This window comes from Neopelma chrysocephalum, unplaced genomic scaffold, assembly GCF_003984885.1.
Source record: "Neopelma chrysocephalum unplaced genomic scaffold, ASM398488v2 Primary Assembly neopelma1_84, whole genome shotgun sequence".
NCBI lineage: Eukaryota > Metazoa > Chordata > Aves > Passeriformes > Pipridae > Neopelma > Neopelma chrysocephalum.
Window position 1 is genome coordinate 9,503,396 of NW_020897746.1, and position 18,608 is coordinate 9,522,003.

Genomic DNA, 18,608 nt, shown 5'->3' on the forward strand with positions numbered 1-18,608 from the left:
ACTGCAGAAGGGAGAAGGAAAGACAGGCTAAGTCAGGGATGCTCCCAGCAAGACTTTAAAGGCTCGGGAGGGGTTTCAGTTCTTCAGTTCCCGTTTTAGCCAAGATCTGCATCTCAGAAGTTCTATCAAAGTAACCCTGTGGCAGGCAGGGGTCTGCAGAGTTCCTTGGTGAAGTTTGTGAGAGGTGAGGGATGAAGCATCTGGTACCAAATGCCACAGGCAGCTCTGCTTCTCCCCTCATCTCCCCAGAGAACCTGCACCCTGAGCTGCCCCTGTTTTTGGAAAGGGAAGATGTTCCCCCAGGGCTGCTCTGTGAGGGAACCATCGTGGTGCAGACCTGCTTTTGCATTTTAACCATCATCACTAGTCCTGCTCAGGATGGAGAAACTGCTCTGTACATGGAAGAAAAATATGCACATTTTGCTGAAACTTGCTTGGTTTTGGGAGGGCACACTCACCATTTCAGCAGCAGGAGCCAGATATGCAGCAGATCAGTCAATCTCTACAGCACTACCATGGAGCCAACCCATCTGACCCTAACACTGACCCAGCCTGGCCAGAGCAGCACCAACAGAAATCACATTGGCTTTGAGAAAGGGAGGAAGCTTTTCCTGCTGGAAATGCCACGACCAGCTCCGAATGTGGCAGCACACATCATCTCAGCAGGGACAAACAGGACAGCAAACCTCCCTCACTGACTCACAGGCTGCTGGGATATCTTATAAATCTTATAAATGATGGAGGACCCATAAGCAAGGAACAGCTTTTCACCCTCCTCTGCTCTTTGCTGCACCCCTGATGCCAGGTCACCTTCCACGCTGACACCATTTCTTCCCCCCATTTCTACAGTGCTGTTGTTTCAGACAGACTATAGAAATGGAAGGCAAAAAAAAAAATCACCTGCTTGAGAAGAGAAATTTGCTGATTTACTGCCTTAGAAGTGTCCTCTTTAGAGACCTGTGTTTCTGTTGCAGGCCAGCTGCCTCCTGCACAACAGGAGTTCCCTATCTCCTTGGGGAACATGAGATATAAGCCAGACCTCATCAGGTTTACAAGTGCCAGCTGAACAGTTGCATTTGATGGAATTTAAGTGTGGCTAAGGCATTGACTTTAACATATTAAAATCATTATTTGTCTTTAAAAAAACCTATTTTCCTCCACTTTTTTTGTCAAGGGGGGCCTCGGACAGGCCTGGTGCAATGGGGTGAGGAGAGGTGGGTGCTGGCATAGGGGCTTGGAGGCAACTCATGTGGCAGTAAAGTTGTGTTATCTTCTAGAAGGGTCTGAGAGGTTGGCAGCACACCACACACACACGAGACAAACAGCTGTGGGAAAGAGAAGAAGAACACAGTAAGTTAAATGTTACATAGAAAAGGAAAGGCATGAATTAAAATGCTATGACAATACAAAAATTATATGTGGGTGAGTCAAAATCAAAGCTAATGCCATGTCTGCAAACGAGGGAAGATTTTATTTTTTTTTTTTTAAGTGCACCCTACACCAAGAATCCCCTCCTGCCACTGTCTGAGTGTGGAGGGCAGTGTGGTGGACAGCTGGGCCTGGGAAAACCAGGAGGGCCTTGGTGGGGTGCCAAGGCTCACCCAGAAAAGGGGGCTGAGCACCACTGAACTGCAGCAGAACCAAAGGGGAGCCCAGTGCTGAGCACCCCGTGAGGCTGCAGGTGCTGGCTGTGCTCAGCCCTTTCCTGTTCCCAAATCGACAGTAACTGGGAAGAATCTCAGCTGTTTCACCCCAGAGCTGCCCATCATTTCATTTCCCTTTCTCCCACAGTGCTCCCACAACCAGTTCTCAGCTTCACTGCTGCCCCAAGCGACCCTGAATACTCTCTGTGTCCTGTTGAGCGCTGCCAGTGGTCCCCATCACCCCACCCATCCTCACCCCCATGACTGGCTGCAGCGGTGCCAAAGTGCCCTGCGCCACCCACCCCCTCTCCCTTCATTTGGGAGGAAATCACATTTGGAACAAAAGGCTCATTTCTCATAATGAGATTAATTTTGCAATGCCCTTAACGAGTGACTTATCGCAATTACCGCGGATCAGCTCCCCCGCCCCGCAGGCTTCCAACCAAAATGGCAATTAGTGAAAGGCCTGGGTCTGTCTCAGGCGAGTGCCACGAGCTGTTACACATCCTCCTCCTCCTCTTCCTCCTCCTCCCTGGGACACATCGTGGCCCCCAGGACACCCTGCCCGGCCTTGTCACACCCCAGTGCCTCTGGCTGAGCGCTCCCGGGGCACAAAGGCTGCAGAGCTCAGCTGGGAGCCAGCCAGGACCTGCTCCAGAGCCTGTGCCTGGACCTGATCCACATGGCTGATACCACGAGCTCCAACAAGAGCTGGGATATCTGCTAATTCCCAACCACCCATTCGCATGGATCTCCTCTGCTCTCGGCGTGGGCCTTCCTGACCACACCGGGGAGGTGATGGTCATTATGTTTTTGCCTGTCTGGCCACCATTCCCTGTTTACAGAGCTCATAAACAGCTGGAAACAGCTTTGGGGTGTATGCCCAGATGGAGCTTGGAGAGAAGAACCAGCAGAGGTTGTTGTCCAGAGCTCATTTTGGACCGACCAGGACACTGCAAATCCCGACACAGACACAGCACGGAGCTCTTCAAGATGTAAGGCTGATCCCAGGAATCCTGCACAAGCACGGGGCAGGGGCAGCTCAGCTCGGCCTCCCCCTGGAGCTCAGTGCAAGGCAAACCTGTGGGCACTGCCCTTCCAACACTGCAAGCTGCACTGTGGCACACAGAGCTGCCCCTGCACACACCAACACCCCTCCTCGGGGGCAGACGTGGCCTTTCCCTACAGCCCAGAGGCAAATCCCAAGTCTGGCACGAGATCATCTCAACACTCATCTCCACTGTGCTGGTGCATCCAGCCCAGCAGCTGGAAAGCAAATCCCTAACAGTCCATACGCCCAGTTTCACTCCAAAGGCCAGTTTTCCCCCCTCTTGTTTATCTGCTCCCGGCCCTGCTCTTTCCAAAGATGTGATGATGCAGCAGAACTTTATCAGCCAAACTGACAGGGACTTATAAAATTAAAGGCCAGCAATGACTTGTTGATCTGTGGCTGATTTGCTGTGTACAACAACCCAGGGCATCTCATTCAGCAGCCCCTGAATCCAGAAGAACGATTTTGGGGGGAGCTGAAGCACCTTTCAGAAACACTCTGGTTACAGGAGGCAGAAGCTGAGCACGAACCTGCAGGCACTCAGCGGGTCTGGCAGTTGCCTGGTAACTCTGTGAGCAGTGAGGCTCAATCATGAGTCTGAGAACTGGGTAACAAAAGGCTAAAGCAACACTTAATTAGCTGTTCGATGGATGGCTACTTCTGCCTTAGCTACAACCCCTAACTCATTATAACAGCAAGGGATGCCCATGGGTCAGTAATAAAAGTTCCCTTCAAAGGAGTTCGAGCCCCTGTTTATCCCCAGAGGACTCTATCAGTCAGGGAGGGAGCAGCCCACCAAAGGGTCTGGGCAAGTGAAAGATGTTCGTGCCAATATCGGCTTCAAAGAAGTCACTCTGATGTCAAAAAATAATAATTTTCTTTCTCAACTGCCAAGATAAAAACCCCAATTATTTGGCCAACAAAGTGAAGGTGGATTGAGCAGGAACAGAGACACAAATCAGAGCTTGGCCCATCCTTTCTGCTCACCAAAGCTGTTGAGCCACAGGTGTCTGTGAGAGGAGCCTGCAAGAAGTTAAAAAACAAAGCTGCCTGTCCAAAGGAGACTCCATGTGGGCTTTTGGCTGCCTCATGTGCTGTCAATCGCTCTCTCAAAAGCAAAAGGAGCAAGAAGAACTTTCCCTCTTCAGACCAGCTCAGAGACCAGCTTAAAGGGGAAGGGCAGTGAAGTCACCCCAAAGCTGGTGTCTTTTGGTTTATGCCCTCCTTGGAGCCTCCACTGACAGGGGGGACTGACCACCTCTCATTCCAGGGTAGAACTGAACAGAGATCCCTCAGCTCACTTCCTCTTGGAGCTGGCAGATGGCTGTGGGCTTTCAGACCGTTTGCAAACCTAAAATCCTTTCCGTGTCAGCTGTAAAACTGTGGGCGAGGAGTTGGCTTACTCCTCTTTCCACCGCTTCTTTACTCTTAAAAAAGATTTAAAAAAAGGCTTTCAACAGCTGCTACTTACAGCAAGGAAAAATAAAATACACCCCAAGCCTACACTTTGCTCCTTTTCAGTCTCTATAGCAACAGAACACAGCTGGCCAAAGCAATTATCCTGCCTCTGGCTGCTGAGATGTTTAAAGGCTGTTAGAAAAATGGGAAGTTGTGGGAATACCTTGAGTGTGATCACAGTAACATTTGCATTTAATTGCTGAAAGATGTTTTGACTTTGCTTCCAAATGAACACAGTCAAGTGCACAAATACAGGATCACTTCAAAGGACTGAAGGAGAAAGGGAAAGGCAGCTCCAGCTCCTCATCCACTGACTGCAACTGTGTTATTGTGGACACTGAACCAGTTCACCCAGTTACAGCCTCCATGGTTTCAGTTCTTTAATTCTCTTTCTTTAAAGTCTATAATATGCATTTTTTTGGCAACATTTTGTGTCTCCCATCCACCACACCAACATCTTCATCTTCTTACCACACATTAATTACCCTTTTGGTGGTATTCTGTCCTTTGATTTTAAACCTGGATCTTTCCCCTGACCCTTTACACCCCACAACCCCACTCAATTCATTCAGCCCTAATAAAAAGGCAGCAATGAGCACTTGGAGATAGAGGATTCCCTAATTCAGTCTCACCAGCAAAGAATACATGTCCTGTAGCCAAGCACTCACACTAACTGGTGTGGCAAGAAAGCTGACAAAGTAATTTCAAGCCACAAGAAGCTGCCAAAGCCTATTTTGAAGGCCCCACCTCCCACACGAGACGACCTCAACCTCTGGCCTGTTGGGCTGTTACAGCTGAGCTGACACACTCAGCCTGTCATGCCCAAAAAAACAACAGTCCCAGGGACACTCTCTGTGTCCTCCTGAACAAATTGAGTAGGTGTGAATAAAAAAAACCAAACAGCTGTCTCACCTGGGTTACCTTATTTTCATTGGGATCAGTAACACGGTCTACTCCGTACTCCAGGACATCTTGCATGCCCGGCTGTGATGAACAAGAAACATCAACAGCTTTGTGACTCTTTTGGTTTGAAGTCTGTGGATCCCACAAATGAACGAGGAGACCCCTGAGCCCCGCAGGGCTCCAGTGCCAGCTGTGCCCTGGGAAGCTCTGCCCCCTGAATCTGGGAATGCCCCACTCGGAGCGCAGTAAAGTCACCCCCCGTCATCCTCTACTTACGGGGGTTCTGTTCACCAGCCAGTAGGCTCTCTCCTGGCAGTCCAGGGCGTACCTGTCCTCCTTCTTCCGCTCCTTCCCTGCCCTGCAAAGCCAACAACAGGGGAATATGTGACTTTTCCCCTCCTAAAACCAGTGGGATGAGAAACAGGGAACAGCCTCCCCTGCCCCATGGGTCCCAGCGTGACGCTCTGATGCTGCCTCCTGATCACATCTTGCCTCAGCTAATTCTGGGCCTGCAGATCATGTTCACATGGCCACACATGGCTTTTGAGAAATCAAGCATCTTCCTGAGCTGAGCTGGGAGCAGACACATCCCCTTTTGATTAGACAGGCAGCCCTTTGGTAGCTTTATGCTGATAATCTGCTATTTTCCATCAGTCCTGCTGCTTCATGTTGATCCATCTCCGATGTCCCCGGGCAAAATATGAGGATATTGCCACACAGAGATACATCCTGGACACGTCTCATCCCTGTCTCACAGCGAAGTGGGGTCATTTCTCACAAGAAATTATTTGGAAATGGTACCAAGGAGCCTTCCCAGGCACCAAAACCCAAATCACCTCTACAATTAAACAGAAGAGGCACTAGCATGGTTTGGGCTTGGACCAACTAATTCTTTCCCAGAAAAGTCCTGGGCACAGTTTGGGACTTAGCATGGGGAAGGGAGCATTCCCAACAGGCTGTTTGCATGTGGCCTCCCTGCTGTGGTGAGCAGGGTGGATGCAGGCTGCTCTCACCAGTCTGCCCCAGCAGCACCAGCAAACGGCCGCAGACGAGTTTAATCTGCTAGTTCAGACACAGGCTCGGTATCTGACTTTAAAACTGCATTTGGCATCCCTTAGCCCAAGTCTGACCTCAATTTACAAGAACAACAGTCTCGTGTCTAATGAGACAGTTATCTGATGAGCTGTATTCCGGGGACTTGGCTGCCATCCCAGGGAAGACAGAGAGGCTGCTGAACAGCAGAGGCAGTGCCTGCCGAGCTGGGAGGTAAAAGGAGGTAAAAGAGATCCTCAGGAGTAGGAAAGATCCTATGCCCAAAGGAGTAATCCCATCTAACATTCACTAACTTTCCTATTTGAAGGATTCAGCTTCTAAAATCAAGTCATTTCAGCTGGGTGTCTCAGTATGCACCTCACAGTTTTCTCCTCAGTTTTCTGCGGGGAGCATTTACTGCTTCTTCATTCAGGGCACTCCATTCAGCTGTGAGATGTGCAAGTAATAACTGATCCAGACCAACAACAGGCCCTAAGTCCAGTGGCCTGGTGCACAAATGCTCCTGGACAACACTGAGCTAACTGAAGCTGTCCCTAACGAGGGCTTGCACACTGCAGCATCAGACCTCGGCTTCTTCAGGGAGCCACATCAGGTGCAAAATCCAAACCTCTCCTAAAAGTCATTTTAAAGCTGCAGTTGGTGTTTTTGAAGGGTAATTTAACTGTGCACCAAGACAGCCAAGCTCTGCTCCTTGTACCCTCCCCAGTGATTCAAACAAGGGAATGCAAGTCAACTCACTTATACTGCTCCTTGGCCTGCATAATGACAAAATCCCACTTGTAGTTTATTTTTTGATTGAGCATGTTGTAATGTTCCTGGAATAAAAATTAAAAAAAGCAGTTAGTGTGAAAATTCTGACCAGGGCACTCCCATGCCGGGGTTTTCTTGACTCTCCATAGCTCAAGGAGGCCAAGTTGGTAAATGAGCCAGGAAATCTGGATTGTTCTGAATGTAATTACAAGAATTGCAACAGTTCAAAAATCCCATTGCAAGGAGAGCAATTACCCCTGTTAAAATTATAATTCACTTCACAGCATTTATCTGTACTGGCTGTTTTTACACTTGCAAAATTTGGGCTTTTGATACTGCTGGAGTAACACCTCATGCAATTAAAGAGGTGATTTTTTGCCATGCTCCATTAGCAAGAGAGGGCTAAAGCTGTAGCAAATGAGGGGCTTGTCATGGAACAAGTGCAGGATCTCCTCACCTTTTCATATTCTTCCAAAATCCCTTTCCTCTTAATGTTCTTCTTTGCCAGATAAATTGCTGTGCAGGGAGAACCAAACAAGCAGTCAGTTATACCTAGACCAACAAGTCCAAGAACAATTAAAACAATTAAAAATCTACCCACATGATGAACCCAGGAGTCTTTGTCTGCTACAATATCTTCCTAATCATGAGCTCCAGGCTCACAAAAGCCCACTGGAGAAAAAAGAACTCGGTGCTTTCACTTTGTCGGGGATGCCCAGGCTGGGAGCAGCCAGGCAGAACCGGCGGCGTGTGCCTTCTGCCAGGAATCACCCTTCCTTTGGGAACTCAGCCAGGCTTTCATGGATCAAGGGATACTGGACCAAATCCTTCAGATGTTGAGGTTCTTCAGAGTTTGACCTCCAAGCTTCCCGAACACAGGCCAGTGTTTTGCTCAAGTTCTAATAAAAACATTCCAATCTAAAAATGGGCTTTTTTATTTCCCCGGGAGATCTGCAGCCTAATGCAGATAAAAGCCACAGAGGACAATGTTGGTGTAAACAAATCAGTCTGTGAACTGCACAGCCCACGGCAGCAGACCAAGCTCATCAGCCCAAGTTTCACGACCAGCTTTACACTAAAAAGCATCATAAAGGCAACATAAGATTTCTATGGTAAGAGCCATCAGGAGATATTGGAAGCCACTGTGCATTCTATAAAGAAAGAACCATCTCTGAATGCAGGGTTTGATCCAAATCTACAGGAAGATAGTCTTGGGCTCAGATCCAGGAATACACTTAACTGCTCAGGGAAATCTAATCCTGTGTTTAAAGTCTTCCCTGCCCAGGAAGGTAATTCAGATGTGTTCCTGTCTGATGGATCTTGGTGGAACATAAGAGCTTAAGCACTTTCTCTCATCAAGGCCACCACAAGATTGTCACACCCTCAATTCAGCACTACTGAGAGTTATTCACAAGAGAGCATGAAATAAAAGTAAGGGCTGGTATTGGATGAGGAGACGCAGCACAAGGACAGGAAGGGTAAACGTGGTGCAGGACTTTGCACAAACCCACGGGCTGTCCCTACACCTCCCAAACACGAGCAGTGCAGAACTCACCATAGTCTGTGTCATCAGCAGCCCAGCCCTGCACGGGCCAGAAATAGGGGGTCTGCAGAGAAATGAGTCTCTGGTTAGTGCACAAAGGCCTTGAACTCATGCCAAGAGGCACCTGGAACCACCCACACTGGAGGGAGGAACGTTCTCCTCTGCTGTACTCAGAGCCTCAGCTCCTTAGCTGTGTGTCAGCTGGCACTGTGGTGCAGGACAGCTAGAGAAGGAGAATCAACTGCCAATATCAAATTCACTCCACCTCTCCCATCAGTTAATATGGACAGCCTCTCCCTGCTGGCTGAGCACTCAGATTGAGATGCTGGAGCCTGATTTGGCACCATGTGGGAACCAGACTCCTCATTCCAAGTACCAGTGAGGGCACTCTGATTTCCCATCATAGTGGAAACAGTCCAACCACAAACACTGAAAACATCCCCTTATTACTGTGCTTTTTGTATATTCATTATTCAATGATCCCAGATCATTCTACTTCCAACCAGCAATTCCATTTGCTACTTTAAGACCTGGAAGGGAACACACATTTGGAAGAAAGCACAGATATTATTAAGCTGAACAAGTACACTAATTTAGTTGAAGAAACTATCCCAGGTTCCCTGTAAACTGCACTCTGAGGCTTCTCTGTGGATCCCTTCCTCCTGCACACTGAACAACTGCAGGGCTGCACAGCCTGGACTCACGACTACAGCTCCTGGGGAACTGCCCCAGCTGCCTCTTTTTAATAAAAACTAGTGCTGAACCCTCTCACAACAGCTTAGAGAAGTTGCAACTCACTTGAAACCTGTACAGGCTGCCATCTGCCTTGAGGGTGAGGTTCTTTGGCTCCTGAAGAGGGTAGATGTATCCATATTTGACAAACAGGTCTCCCAGGTGGAGTGCCTCTGAAAATGGAGAAGGCAGACGTTTTGATTGCACAGAAACACTGCACTGGAATTAAAAGTGAGCTCCTATGCAGGGGAGAAGAATTCATCTAAAAGGTTTTGCCTATGGAGACCTTAAGGTTTTGTAACTCAAAGCTGAAAAAACCTCAATTTTCACATTTTTACCCACCTTCTGCAGTGATCTGCAAGCGCTGAAGGATCCACTGCAATATATCATTACCTGCAAGGCAAAAAAACCCCATCAGGTGCTTGAAATCCTTGGGTGAAAATGAGATCCTCCCCAGCCCTCACCCCTCACCGAGCTCTGGATCCCACCGAGGGCACAGACCCCTTTTTGCAGATGTCCTTTCAAATGCACCACACGAGGCAGCACAGATGAAATGCACTGCTGGGCTCCCACTGGCCATCCTGTCCCTCACCATTCCCTGGGAGAGGGAGCCCGAGGCAGGCAGTGACCTTGGGATGGCACAGCAAGAGTGTGCACAAGCACACCTGGCCTGAGCTGCACCTAAACCCTCACCAGTGGCTTAGGGAGGGTTTAAGCAATACAACAGATTTCACACCCAGGGAAGGTGAAGTGCCTTAAGCAATGCAAAGGCCTTCACACCCAGGGAAAGTGAAGTGCCCCTTGTTTTGCATCACCTGCATTAACTGCAAAGAACCTCCAGATTCACAGATCACAGCTCTGTGTCAGTTTTATAGAAAACCAGTGACTGGTCCTCTAAGAGTCCTTGAAGGAGCAGAAGGGATATCCAAATCCCAGACCCAAGCTGCAGTGGTAACAGGATTTATCAAAGAGAGACAAGATTTCTGCATTCACACACATTTTATCTCTCCCAGTTCTTTTCTTGGAGTCGTACCCACAGTCAGCATAAATCTCCAGCAGTTTTAGTTTTATGTTCTGGGGGGCAAATTTCATGAACCTCCTTCCATTTAAAGAGGGTAAAAATGCACTTGTTCCCTGATCAATTACTGGTCTTTCCTTCCAGACCTCCCTTAGGATTGCAGACTGAGGTGTCGACCTTTCTTGACATTGCAATGATGACTTAACTTTCTAATAGGGGCTCAGAGCTCTTATCCTACTGCCTGCTTCCTGAAATAGATGAAATTAAAGGATTATCTCATCACTCATTTCTAGACAGCTCTCTCTGTAAGCACTTTCCCCCAAAGGTGCACTTTCAACATCGAGGTTTATTTGTGAGCTGTTTTACTGACTTTGAGTGAATTTAACTAGTTGGCCTCCTGCACACGCAGAGCCAGGCTCTCTCCAGTGGATCTGTGTCCACTGCTCCAATGCCTTCACCAGACCCTCGCTAGACATGAATCAGTCTCCTTTGCAACACCCAGAAGTCCATCAGTATCCATGCAGCTTGTGCAGCACTAAAAATATCACAGTTTAGAGAGTAGTGAGCAAAGGGACTGGAACTCACTTGCCTCTCAGAAGTGGACTAGAATTTATGACTTATGCAAGAGGCAACTTGCAGCACTTCTAGTTAAGGAACCAGAATGTGAAGCAGACAGCACGCAAAGAGGATGAGTACCAGCAGGCACTGTCCCTCCACACCAGCTGGCCATGGACTTTTAGGAAGTGGTGCTTCATGCTGGGCAGACATCAAGAGAAGTTCTTGTTCCCCTTCACTTAATCTGTGTGGGACGTCATCTTCAGCACAGGGGAATCTTCCCTGCAGCGCTGCCTTAACTATTCCCTGACAGCTCTGGGAGGCAAGGCCAGCTCCTTTGTACATGCAAACCTCCACCAAATTCAGCTGCATAATAACTGTGTGAGCCAGGATGTGGTTTGCACTGCAATGCATGGAGGCTGCTGCTGAGAACGAGCTTCAGATGTGTCCGAGCTCTGCTGACCCTTTCACCGACTGACTCTACCCATGGGCAAGCTACTTCAGTGCCTCTGCATCCTCGCTTTTAAAAAAAAAAAAATTGGGGCAAAGAACACCCAGGGCCTACCAGACTTTGCAAACACAGTGGGGAAAGTCTCCTGAGTCGCCTGGAGCAAACTCACTGGTTTCAGTGGGAGTTTTTGTTCTGAATTTCAAAGCGCTGCAGAGAGACCAAAGCAGGAGGAAGAAACTTTGGTAAGAGTTATGTGTGAATATTTACAGCAGAGGGTTCCTCACAAGAGCTTTTGTGGAGGCTTGGAGGGCAGGGAAGCAGAGGTACTGATAGTGCCCAGTGAAAGGAGCAGCAGGCACAAGGAGGCTGAGATAAGAGCTGCCTGTAAAGCTGAACACAGCACAGCTCCTGTCTGCTGCTTCCTCAGCCTGCTTGAATGAGGCAAAGCTGTCACTTAGAGGCACAGAAGTGGGTTGAGTATTTTGTGCTTTTCCTGCCTACTGAAGAAAAATTATTACTAGGAGTAAACATTAAATTGGAGACTAATTGCTTATTGCTCATTTCTAAAGTACCATCTCTCAGTCTGCCTCCAGGCTGCTTATTTTAATGGGGTTTTAATATTTATCTTTATTTGTGATCCAGCCTCACTGGGAATATGATAAGTTTGGAGGCTGCAGTACCTACTCACCTCTATGCTGAAAGCAAGCAAGGTCACTTGAGTTAACCCCCATGAGACAGCTGAAAGTGCAGGTTATCAATCTTTGTGTCTCTGACTCAAAGAGCAGGAATGAAGTGAGACACAAGTGAGTATGAGATAAAGGGAGCAGGTACATCTCAGAGGATGTACAGCGAATATTTGTTGGGAACAAGGGCTCCAGCATTCAGCCAGGCACTGGCAACCCTGGCCATGGGGTCCACACACAGCTTTTCTCTGCTGAACTTCCCTGGCCAGGTCCCTTCCCCCAGGGAAGCTCTTACCTGTCACAGCATGTGGGATGGTGGCAATCGTCACTGTCTGTGTCTGTGTCTTGATGCCTGTGTCTGGACTCTGCATCTCCATCATAAGTGCTTCAATCTGCAAAGCATGGGATGGGATGGATTACAGGAGTGGGCAGGAGGGAGCCCCAGGACCACTGCAGCATTCCAGAGGGGTGGGCAGTGATGTGCCACAGGAATGGATTCGACAGCCACAGCCCTCTCCAAACCTCCCCCCTGCCATGAGAGGTGCCACCTCCAAACCATGTCAGCTCTCACACTGACTCACAGGGTCCCTCCCTCCCACTGAACACACAGCCAGGGTTAGCAGACCAGGGACAGGATGCAACCACTCCATGAGAGCTGAGTTAAGAGAAAAAAAAATAAAATCTCTGCTACCCATAAATGTTCCTCTCTGGCTCAGTGGGCTCTTTGCTGGGGCAATTTGAAAGAAAAAAAAAGGGGAGGAAACAGAATCTGTGCTTCTATTGCACAGATCCCCCAGCTGTGCACGGACTTGTAGATATTGCACCATGCACCATGAATATAAGCAATATTTTGGCTGGAGACCAAACAGCAAAGGTTCTGTTTCTGGTCTGCTGATAATCACCAGGCAGGACTGCAGAAGAGCAAGAGAAGCACATTGCTTTGCTCTGGGGCTGAGCAAGAAGCTCAAATTGGGGGGTGGGAGGGATGAGACCTGTCCTTTGAGACAGCACAGCCTGAGACTCACAGCTTTGAGACAGGGTCTGTGGGCAGCAAAGCTCAGTCCCTCCAGGGATGGGGCAGAGACACACCATCCAGAGCAACATCATCCCATCTGGCAGCATCTCCCACCTGGACTCCTGAGGGATGCTTTTAACAGAGGATGAGTATCACCTTCAGGGCCAGACCTATTTCTGGTTTCCAATTATCTTTAATTATTTTAAAAGATCTTTTTTTTTTTACTTTCTACTAGCACCATCCCAAAAGCACAAGAGCCCCCGCTTCCCCTTGGGATCCTCTGCTCAGATGGGTGGATTGGGCCACGCTCCTCATCTCCCTGTTTTAGATCATCCGAGTGCCGTGAGAGCACTGGCTTTGGGGATGATGCTCTTCTTTCTGTCTTCTGCTTCCAAGGATACTAAATCAAAGCTGTTTCAACAGGACCAATTTGGTCTCTCTGCACATTCATTTTGGGTGAGGCTGTAGCTTTTTAACTAGGAGTAGAGGATTTAATGAGTGTGACTTGATGACACTCATGCATAATGAAGGGCATTGTCTTCACAGGCACCACAGTGACTTTGTTCCCAAGTCTTGCCAAGTTCAGTGAGGATTTAAGCTGTAGTGACAGGATGCACCCTGGGCCTGCCAGTAAAACTGGATTTTCAACTGCTTTTAAAGGCAGTGACAAATTAATACTAAAACAGAGAAGCCTGGTAAAATTTCACACAAATATTTGTATAAATACGTATACAAAATATTTTAAAATAGCAAAACCAGACCCAAAGTGATGCAGACTTTCTTAGGCCTTTCAACAGAACCCACAATTTCAGCCTCTGCAAGTTCAAGGCTGTGCATGGAGAGATGCCTGTGGAGCTGTGTGGGATGAGCTGGGGTAGGATGGTCCAGCAGGCAGGGTGGTAATTTAGGAAATTCAGATTCAGTTCCCTCTAAGCCTCTCAGGTATCTTGGGAAGTCACTTACTCTCTATAACTGCACAGTCACTCAGCAGGGAACACTTCAGCACATGGATAGAGGGGGCAAACACAGCCCTGCTCATCCCCACCACACCCCAGTGCTGCGACCACCCGGCAGGTCCCACCAGGCTCAGCCAGGACTTGTTCCCTACAAGTGGCACAGCACATCCAGCTCCAGCACAGGGCTGCTGTTCCTCCCTGGTGGGCTCAAACAGGTCTTTAACCAGCTGAGAGCAGGGAATTGGCTCAGAAACCCACACAGCCTCCCAGCACAGCGTGTTCCCTTCCTTCAACCAGCAGCTCTTGTCGCCTTCGTACCCTGCCACACTCCCTCTTGTCACTGGAGAAATTATATACATTAAAAAGGAAGGAGCTGCTGTTAGGGCTGCAAAGCATTCACCTTGCTGATCAAAACTCAGCCTGTCTCTTCTCCTGAGGGAACACTGGTGATTACAGCGACCAGGAGTTGCCATTGGCATGGGTGAGAGGCCAGGAGGGCTGGTTAAAACCCAGCAGGAGCATTTCCTTGCTTTGCTCAGGGCTCTAGTACATTCTGTCACGCTTTCAGCCAGGAAAGAGCTGCCTGCTTTGAATTTTGCAGAGCCAGAAGCCACTTCCTGGTGCTGGCTGGTGGGTGGAGATGCACACAGAGGTAAATATCAGGACTTCCAAAAGAGCCAGGCTCTGGGGAGAGCTCACCTCAAGCACAGAGCCACCATGGGGCATGACAGCCATGGAGTTCTCCCTTCAGAGCAAAAGAATCTCTTCATGGGGTGACCTCACCCCGAAAACCACAAAGCAGCAACAAGAAAACTGTCTGTCATCTGATTGCAGGAAGTCACTCAGGGCTCACTGAGTGCAAAGCAAAACTCAAACTCACACGTGATAAGAAAAAGCATCACTGAATTTCAGGAGCACGTGGGAGCTCAAATGGTCAGTGATTGATGGGCTGTTCGTGGTTCTGGAGAAGGAGGATGGATCCAGCATGGATACTGTCCCATGGCACGGAGCAGTGGGGGCAAATGAACACTGATGGACTGCTTGGTTGAGTTACCCTGGGTGCATTTCCCATCCCTGTTTCCCTGAGCTTTACCCTTCGGACACCCACCAGCTGCCCCAGGGTCAGGGCATCTACAACACCGAAGCATCATCTGGGTGCTGAGACTCTGACATGCAAGAGCAAAACATTTCCAAGGTGAGGAGTTCACCCCCTCTCAGCATTAACTCAGACAGAGGCATCTTTGCTTCAGATGTAAGAAAGATCATTTTCCCAGCAGGCTCCAGCTCCCAGCTGAGTGTCCACTCCTGGTGCTATAATTAAAGATCTGCTGCCTTCTCCATCGTGTGTATTTGTTTGGTTCTAGCCCCCCTCCCTGCCTGTCACTGTTTGCAAGGATCAGCCCCCCTTGCTCTGATTTCCAAGGTAACAATACAGTCCTTCATCCCAACTCTGCCCTCAAAGGCTCATTCAATTGTTTTCTAGGACTATAACTACCAACCCTGCTTTGCACATTGATGGATGATCGGCAAAAAAGAAGAAATAACAAAAATCCATTGTTAACCACCCAAAACTTCCTGCTTTTTCTTAATTAAAGCTGAGAGGAGGAAGCCTGATCCCACGTGGTGATCCCTCAGCCAAGGCAAGTAAATGTGTGAATGGGGAGGGCAGGGCTGTAGCTGGCTCCTCCTACAGTCTGGCCTGGCTGAGCACACTGGCTCTCACCAAGACTGCTCAGAGCATGTCATGCTTGGTGTGATGCTCCAAAGAAAGGTGCAGCACCAGCATCTCCCCACCTGGGATAAGGAAAGGGAGGATGGGATGATGCTGAGCTTGACCTAAGGTTCAGCTTCAGCCTTATCCAGGGTCTCGCTTAAACAGAGAGCAGGAGCCCACTGGATGGCTCCTTACAGCAAAAACACAAATCAGGTGCTGGCACACCTTGGGAAATGCCCAGGCAGATGAGGACCAGCAGCTGCTGGAAGGTCTAAGCCCAAGAAGCCAAGCCTGGCTGGAAAAGCCCCCAGCCAGGCTGTGGATGGTCCCTCCCTGGTTGCTGTGCAGCTTTGGGAGCAGCCACTGGTGACCAGAGTAAGGAAAAGGCAGAGGGAAAAGGCAAACAGCATCCAATCCATCAGCCCTACGCACAAGGTATGAGTCACAATGCAGCTCGTGTAACACAGCAAGGAAAAACACACAGCCCAGCAGCTGCTGGAAAGCACAGCCCTGCCTCCAGCTTTGCCAGGGGATGCCCAACAGAGCCAGACCCTGACCCTGGGGCAGGCACAAGCACCAAGGGCTTGGGCTCATTGAAGTTCTCCCAGCATCCAGCCAAGAGCATGCAGCCAAAATGCATTTTGGGGCTTCTGTCCCAACAGACCTTTGTGCCAGTATTCTCCCTACCAAGACAGTTTATAGAATAAAGCAGCCTAAGTGTCAGCATGAGTGTTTGCTGGATGAGCAGGTGTTGCAGGGCCTTGGAGGGGGCTCTCCAATCCCCCCTTGGTTCATCCACAAAGACCAAGCTCCACATCCAGCCCAAGTCGTGCAGAGCAGCCTCACAGCAAGAACACAGCACTGCTAATGCAACCCCCTGTCCTCTCCCCGTGTCAGTGGCAGGATTGCTGTGATCATGAGCTTCATGCTGGAGCAGCACCACAGAAAGGCACACGGGGCCAGCAGCCTGAGAGCAGGGCAGGGATCCCCTGTGTGTCAGCTGGCAGCAAAGCGTGAGCACGGGCTTAAGCAATTAACAAAGCTTCTCTCTAGGATTTTAGGTCCTTGTGGATTTAAGCCTGTAAGGTGCTCACTGGATGCTGAGCATCCTCAGCTCCCACCACAGGCAACCTGTAAGGGTGCCTGGTGTACCCAGACAGCTCTGAGGACGTGGCTGTCTGCACACAGACCACACTGCCACGGAACAGCCAAGGCTCCAAACACAGCTTCTCCAAGGTCTGGAGAAAACAGAGGAAGAACGAAAGCAAAGATGAGAGCCAGGGCCTTTCTGCTGACCACCCAGGAGCTTCCTTTCCTACTGCTAACAGGTCTTAGACCTGCAAAGCACAGGCACTACTGAAACCCCCTCGCTGCTCACAGTGTGAGTGGTGCTTGCTCTGTGTGAGTGGTGAACGCTCTGTAACAGCAATTTGCTGTACCCTGACAGGTCTTCCCACCTGAGGAACTTGGAGCAATTTGCAAAGGCTGCTGCACTCCCACAGAGCAGCTGAAGCACAGCTGCTGGCAGCTGTTTTCTCAAAGCACACAGCTTCTCCTCTGCACCCCCGCACTCAACTCCACAGAGTATTACTCAGTGCAGAATTTGGCCCAGAGTATTTCCCTTGGCAGGGTTCCCCAGCCAAATTTACCCTGCAAGACGCCGCACCAAAGAAAATACCCTCTTTACTTCCTCTGGCGTAAAAAGCACGCTGCTTGTACCAAAAAGCAGTGAAAAGCACACATTGCTATGTAAGGCTCATATCTTAGCATTGAACAGCCCCAAATTCCCCTTCCTTCACCCCTGGAATCCTCCTTAGGTCATGGGCGTTGAGGAGAGCTAACTACAACTTGAACAGCAACTCTGTGGCTGTACTTGTCACTGGAAATTCAGTTAATTCCACTCAACAGGATAAGCCACAGGCAGGAGAGGCGAGTAGGAGAAAAGCTAGCTTAACACTCTGCTTTTTAAAATCTGCAGATACCAGTTTTACTACAACTGGTGATGCTTTTGAATGAATGCTACAGAAAAAAAAACACCAAATGCTTTACAAAATTACACATCACACCCAAAAGCGTGGGCGATACTTCTTCCCACGCCTTAGAGTGCTTCTGGTCACAAATACGCTCTTTTCTGAAAAACTGGAAGGAGGCAGAGAACAGACACTGGCTGTAATACATCCTCTGAAAGCAGACATCAGCTGCAAACACTGGGAACCACACACTGGACCAACTGGCCCAGAGCTGCATTGACTGGCCTGGCACTGCAGGTGATGGGTTTTCCCCCGGGAAACAACACGTTTGAGCGGTTTTGGGGAAAAATATAGGAGGGGGAGGAAACGTGTCAGGAGAATCATTCAGCTGAGGCTAAGCTATAAAAATAAACAAAATTACAGTTCTCTTTTCTCCATTACTTCAGCACACACTGGCCTCCAGAGCCAGCTGGGATCCACGGGCTCTGCAACAGGTCATGGCCCCAAACTCCTGGGGATGGGGCTGTCATCCCTCGGACCCTACACGCCCAGAGCTGCCCCGGGGGAGCCGTGGCCGAGCAGGATGCTGTGAACACAGCTCACCCCGGCCAAAGCACCGCCAGCGCTGCCCGGGGCACCGCATCGCCCCGCCCGGACGCGGCCCCGGCGTGCCCGCCAGCGCTGATGCCCATAACGGTGCGGCCGTCCCGGCGCTCACCTTTTTGAGGAAGGCCATCCGCGGGCGGTATCGCTGGCCCTGGTCGAGCCGTGTTACGGTCATGGTGGCGGAGCGGCGGCGGAGCGGTGGCGAAGCGGAGACGGCGGCGGAGCGGCCCCGGCCGGGCGCACCTGGCTGCGGGCACCCACACCCGCCGGGGGCGGCGCCACCGCCGCGCGCCGCAGCCAATCAGCGCCCGCCGCCCCGCGCTCATTTGCATGAAGTGGCGCGCGGCGGCCGCGTGGGGGCGCTGGAGGGAGCGCACGGAGGAGCCGGGAATGGGAATGGAATGGAATTGGATGGGATGGGATGGGATGGGATGGGATGGGATGGGATGGGATGGGATGGGGTGGGGTGGGGTGGGATGGGATGGGATGGGATGGGGTGGATGGGAT

At 49.9% G+C, this 18,608-nt stretch overlaps 1 protein-coding gene across 4 annotated transcripts in view; it reads right to left on the bottom strand.

Annotated features, from left to right (window-relative positions):
- RGS9 (regulator of G protein signaling 9) overlaps positions 1-18,333 on the bottom strand; it is a 32,286-nt gene extending 13,953 nt beyond the window's left edge. For all 4 annotated transcript variants that reach the window (XR_003535603.1, XM_027691722.1, XM_027691723.1 and 1 more), the window contains exons 1-9: positions 18,214-18,333; positions 12,136-12,232; positions 9,476-9,526; positions 9,200-9,306; positions 8,414-8,465; positions 7,316-7,374; positions 6,847-6,923; positions 5,332-5,413; positions 5,074-5,136 (exon numbers count right to left, since the gene is read on the bottom strand). Coding sequence is in view for 3 of the 4 variants with exons in the window: in XM_027691722.1 (XP_027547523.1) it covers positions 5,074-5,136; positions 5,332-5,413; positions 6,847-6,923; positions 7,316-7,374; positions 8,414-8,465; positions 9,200-9,306; positions 9,476-9,526; positions 12,136-12,232; positions 18,214-18,276 (651 nt within the window). In the remaining variant the exon portion in view is untranslated. The remainder of the gene's footprint in view (positions 1-5,073; positions 5,137-5,331; positions 5,414-6,846; positions 6,924-7,315; positions 7,375-8,413; positions 8,466-9,199; positions 9,307-9,475; positions 9,527-12,135; positions 12,233-18,213) is intronic.
- Positions 18,334-18,608: the final 275 nt, after the last annotated feature.